Source organism: Adiantum capillus-veneris, chromosome 27 (genome assembly GCF_014529385.1).
Source record: "Adiantum capillus-veneris isolate H3 chromosome 27, ASM1452938v2, whole genome shotgun sequence".
NCBI classification, from domain to species: Eukaryota; Viridiplantae; Streptophyta; class Polypodiopsida; order Polypodiales; family Pteridaceae; genus Adiantum; species Adiantum capillus-veneris.
Genome location: NC_140957.1, coordinates 30,415,279 through 30,421,238, shown reverse-complemented (window position 1 = coordinate 30,421,238; position 5,960 = coordinate 30,415,279). Strand labels below are relative to the sequence as shown.

The 5,960-nt window shown below is 42.3% G+C and overlaps 1 protein-coding gene and 1 pseudogene across 1 annotated transcript; both read left to right on the top strand.

Annotated features, from left to right (window-relative positions):
• Positions 1 to 714: 714 nt before the first annotated feature.
• On the top strand, positions 715 to 1,705 carry LOC147421719 (uncharacterized; annotated as a pseudogene).
• A 1,044-nt stretch (positions 1,706 to 2,749) lies between these two features.
• On the top strand, positions 2,750 to 3,178 carry LOC147421718 (uncharacterized). Its single transcript, XM_086502747.1, has one exon. The coding sequence runs from the start codon at positions 2,750 to 2,752 to the stop codon at positions 3,176 to 3,178; it is 429 nt and encodes a 142-aa protein (XP_086358873.1).
• Positions 3,179 to 5,960: the final 2,782 nt, after the last annotated feature.

The following is a 5,960-nucleotide window of genomic DNA, read 5'->3' as shown; positions in this document are numbered from 1 at the left end:
TCAATTTGTGCAACGTTCACAAAAGAACCCACCCCCCTCCCCCCCCCCCTTATAAAATGGCAAATTTTATAGCCTTTCAAGCTAGCTCTGTCACATCAACACAGAGATCAAGGAGATCATCATGTGCTTTCATATTTGAGGTGCAGCACACAGTAAAAGCCTCTCCCTTTTTCATTTGAAGCTTCTTCCTTTTACATTTGAAAGCTTCTTCAATCAAGCTCAATGCCATGCTCAATCATTTACATTTGAGGGCTTTTCAGAATGATGTACCAACTTTGTTTAACATGATTTGCTCTATGATGTACCAACCTTTTTTAAATGGCGTTCTTGTAGGGTTGAAGCGTTAAGAGGGCGACGGCGGTGCAAATCAACTCATCAAGGTCGCTATGAATTCTACGATTTTCACTTTAATGCATTGTTTTCAACTTTGTGTGCACATCCCTAACATTGTTTTTTTTTTGCGTTGTAGGTACCATGGATTCAAACCCAAATCAGTTTATCGACTCCCAACGGGAAGACGACGACCCTATTCTCTCCCAACCTCCATTTTCTCAATCCACTTTCTACCCATTCCCCCACCCTTCTTTTCATATGCCACCTCATGGCTACCAAGCCATGATGAATTCTCCCTCCATCTCTCCTAATTCTCCCTTTATGTTTAGACCCCCAAATTATGGATCTCCTACTCTAAATGCTCATAGCCCACATTCGACTATGGCTACTCATCCTTCTCATCCCTCACCCCCTTTGAGTGTCACTAGTCCTAACTCCAATATGGATGCCGCCCCCGATCATGTGGCATCCACTCCATCACCCAACCCTACACCTAATGCCATGCGAGCTTCTCAACACAAGGCAAGCCGTGCCAAACCGACGAAGAGGAAAGAAGCCACCAATGAAGAGGTTGTGTTACAAAACCAAACCGCAACAAAGAAGCCCAAAGCCTCAAAGAAGAAGAGCACCATCGACTTGGGAGACGATGACGACGGCGACAACAAGAAAAGCAAGTGGAAAGATTGGTGGGTGGACCAACTCATTCATATCCGGGGGGGGCATGAATGAGGAGTTCAATAATCCCGGGAAGCAAGGGATCAATTTATGGGCAAAGGTGGCTACTAAACTAGCCGTCACTTACCCTGAATTTGATAAAGATAGTGAAAGTTGCCGCAAAAAGTGGCAAGCAGTATTGCAACAATACCGACAGGACAAAGTCCATAACTCAATTTTTGGTAATGATAGGAGGCATATATGCAAATGGTTCGACATAGTGGATGAATACTACCACGCTAGAGCCACTATTACTCCTGTTAGCCACGCTTCTTCATCCACAATGGAGGATGTTACCCGAACAAATGGTGACACCTTAGAAGAAAACCCCTCTCCAAATCCAGAGAAGACCCAACCCACTCTGTCCTCTATCCGTAAAGTCACTCCGAAGTACGAGGAGTCCTTGGCCGAGATGGCCGGTACAGGGAAACTTCTCTTGGAGCATCTCAAAGAGACCGCTAGCCAGAATATTGTCTTGGAGAAGGAGAGACTCAATATACTAGCTGCAATGCGCATAACTATGAGTGATTTTTTGAAGGAGTCTAGGGGGGTGACAACTAGTTTTCTCACAGCTTCATTGTTTTTCCACTGTTTGGTTGTAATTTGTCTAAGCTTTCAAAGCTTTCTTCTTTTAATGTCTCCAGCTTTCAAAGTATGAAAAAAATGTTGTAAATTAAAGTAGACCATGTGCTAAATATCTTGCATCATTTCAACATGTTCGCAAGATTAAATGGCCATATCCAAGGAAATGGCTCTCTATTGTGCATGGTTGTGTTCTTTAGCCATTTATGAATTGCTAAAGGAACCCAGCTTTCGCAATGATGAGTCCATGGTGCTAACTTGGTTGCATGTTTGCGAGTGCATGGCACGGTCTGTAAGCCTCAAGAAGATCGCCAACCGAAGAAGTGGTCATGAACGACGGCGTGCGTGGGCATATCCACGTCCACAAGGCTTTGTTCGATGCTATCTCCTAAGTGCTTACAATGCTAGCATGTTCAAGAGGCGTCTGAGGGTCAGCAAAGAAACCTTCAATTACCTTTGTGGAAAGCTTGCACCCTTCATACAGAAGAAATCCACAAACTTTCGCAAGGCTGTGCCAATACAAGATAGAGTAGCAATCGCTCTTACCAGACTTGCTACTGGAGATGGTCTCTTGGGCCTCGGTGACACTTATGGATGTGCGAAGAGTACATCTTGTGAAATTGTACTCGATTTTTGCAAGGCAATTGTGAAATCTGGCCTTAGGGATTTGTACATCAGATGGTCCACAAGCTCTCGACTTGCGACATTGGCGCGTGAGTTTGAGGCTACAAGAGGAATCCCCTTTGTTGTTGGTGCGATAGATGGTTCCCACATTCCCATCATTGCCCCAAGGGACAACCATGTCGACTACTTCAATCGAAAAGGTTTCCACTCTATTTTGCTGCAACTAACCGTATCTGCTAATTGTTCAATATGGAATTATGATGTTGGATGGGCCGGATCAGTGCATGACTCCTTGAATTTCACTAGAAGTGAGCTAGGTCAAAGATGTGCAAAAGGTGACCTAGGCAACTATTGTCTAGTTGGTGATTGCGCTTATCCGGCACGGCCATATATGCTAGTGCCTTTCAAAGGGTGCAAAGAAGGGTTGTCACGTCTCAAGTACTACTGGAATTTCATTCGATCTAGTACAAGGATGCCAGTTGAAAGAGCATTTGGAATGTTGAAGGCAAGGTTTAGAATTTTGTTAAAAAGATGTGACATGAATCTACGCTATGTGCCAGATCTTGTAGCAGCTTGTCTTGTGCTTCACAACCTTTGTATCCACCATGGAGAATCTTTTGATATGGAGTGGGTGCGAGAGGCAGAAGCAGAATTGGCGGGTCACGTTGGGCGTGCAAGAGAGGATCGAAGAGCAGGTGCTACTTCCATGATGGAGCTCATGGCAACACGGAAAATCGGAGTAGAGGAGGCTATGGAGCGTGCTCAAGGGAGTGATGAAGGAGGTTCTAATGACCTTGGAGTAGGCTCCGAGAGGCGAGACAGTATTGCAAAAGCAATGTACAAAGAGCAGGCACGGATGAATGTCCAAGAATTTTTTGGAAATGAGGCTTTAGAGGAATTAGATTCATCATCATCTTCAAGTTAATGCTTTTGTAACATATGCGTTCAATTAATTAAATTTTATGCTATGGTTTGTACTATGCTTTATTGATGCAAATGTCAAATGCTTCTTCATTTCACTTTGTGTTCCGCCGCCACCCAATGTTCACACAAGCCGGCGGAAGAAAATCGAGTGACTTTTTCTTCCACCCTCTATGTGAACAAAAGGGTGGCGGAAGTGTGCATTACCTAACTCTACCACCCGGAAAACCAACTTTTGGAGCCTCTCTTCCGCCCCCTCAATGTGAACCCAGCCTAAGTAAGGACTCGTTTGTGTGGCTAACTTAGAGGAGCATGTTGGAAATTGCTGCCAGTAATAGAGCGACTCATCTTGGCTGAGGCTCGGAGGACCTAAATCTCGAGTAGGGATGGCATTGAAGCAAGCAAGAAGACCTAAAAGCTGGAGGGCTGAATGTCAATTCTTGGGGCCTGCAGTCTCCACGAGATTAAAGTACACCAAACTGGGTTACAACCTACCTCCACAGGCATCCTCTCTTCCATCTTATAGAACTAGTACAGCCGCCCACCTTCAGTAGCCTCTCTTTCTTTTTCTCTCTCCATCTTTATCGCGTGCACAGGGGCTTCTTTCAGTTTTGGAGTTTAGCCTTCATGTCGCAGATTTCGACACATGTAAAGGGCTCCCCTTTTCGCCATATTATGTTAGTTTAGATGCCTACATCTAGAGACTGTTGCTATCTGGCTAGCCTAGGGTAAAGGGGCCAATAGAGGGCCACCTTAACTGTGTTGGGCGCTGCTCAGATGTATGTAAAATGAGGTGCAGAAGATGTGCATCAATGAAGGCTTCCTAATGTAATTTGGTTGCGTTGTCAAAATTGTTGTAGACTTAATTTGCAACAATTTAGCACGAGTTCTAATGCAAAATGTTTGCTGCAAGGATTAGAGACACTTCCTCGCCAACTCTAGGACAACGTGAGCCTTATTTTGAACATGGATCTTGCGAATAAAAATGCGACGCAACAGCTTGCCTAGCCCATCTACCCATCCACGTTTGTGTTACAATTGGGGGGCAGTAATGTCTTATTGAAGGAGACCGTCTCCTTATTGACCCCTTTACCCTGCAGAGGATATATCAGAATACTAGTAATTGTTACTTCAGAATACTAGTAATTGTTACTGTGTTTTAAGGTGTCTGATTCTCATAACTTTGGCCCTATTGAGGGCCATGTGGGAAACTCCAAAAGCGGGAGGAGCGCAGATCTTCATCATTGATCATCGATGCCCATTCCTCTCTCTCCTCTCTCTCTCTCTCTCTCTTCGCAGGCTGTGTGTGGGCAACAAAACACAGATTTAGTCTATCAGCAAGATACATCCTCCTTGGCTTCCTAGCCCAACCAACATCTCCAAAATGCTAGGGGTTACCATTGCTTGTAGCACTACTCTAGGAAAACTTGGGAATGAAGATTATTGAGTTTCCTTTGGAGCCTCCTTTATTAAAAATGCTAGCGTGGATTTTGGTTGCAATGATGATATTTTAACAATTATTGCAATGTTATTTGTAGAGAACATTTGCTATAAGCCTCGAGAGAAATACGCATAGGTTGACCGGAAAAGAGAAAAGTTTTTCTAGCCACCGAGGGACCATTTCACCCTTTTAGCTCTTTAGGAGGCATGGAAAACTCGGAATCTCCTTGGAAACGTCACTCTTTTCTTCTCTCTTGCTATAGCTCCTCATCATACTGCATGAGATTTTGAAGTTAGTGTCAATGTACAAAGGAAACTATCAAAAATTTTAAAAATAAAAGTATTTTGAAATTATTGTCAATGTACAAAGAAAACTATCAAAATTTTGAAATTAGTTTCAATGTATAAAGGAACCTATAGAATTGCTAAAAATGATAATATTTACAAACGTATATATATTTTGGAGGGGGTCAAGTCGCCTTTACAAGCATTGTAGAAAGGGGAGTATATGGGTGCTTTATAACTTGTAGATAGGGGGTTGGATTAGTCATATGGGATCCATAGATAGAGGGTTTTCCCCATATGGTTGCATGCAAGTGACATCCCCCCCCCCCACAAAGTATAAGTGAATTCCCTGGGATGTAAAATAGCTAGTAGCTCTTTTTCATATATGCCTAGCTTCTTTTCTTGGTCATCCAATCTCCTAATTTTGTACGTTATGGCATTCCATTCTTGGAGCAAAAAAGCTCAAAGCATAAGCATCACACTTAACTTCAAAAGGTTTTGAAAGGTATGCAATATTAACACTCGTTGAGAGGTAAGCTTTGCTTTAAGATTTTCAAAAGATTCATTTGCTTTTGCAATCAAATCATAGAATGGCCTTGCTATGAATGAGAATTTTTTAATGAAGTATCTATAGTATACACACATTCCTATGAAGCTTTTCAATTCGTGTAGATTTGTTGGCATAGGCCATCCCTTTATTACCTCCAATTTTTCAAGGTCCATTTAGATCCCTGCTTGAGAGATAATATGACCTAGATATTGAATCTCCTTCAAGAAAAACTCACTTTTTTTAAAATTGATATAAAGCTTATTGTCTCTAATAACTTGAAAAATATCACCTGAAGATGTTATGTTTCTCAATACACTTTGAGTAGATGATAATATCGTCAAAGAACACTCCTGTGAAGCTTAAAGCTTGATGAGGTCTAAAAAGCGTCTCCATCATTCGATTAAAGGTAGCCGACACATTAATAAGTCCAAAAGAAAGTACCAAGAATTCATATAGACCAAAGATTGTACGAAAGGCTAATTATGAATATCTTTAGGCACAATGCTTATAT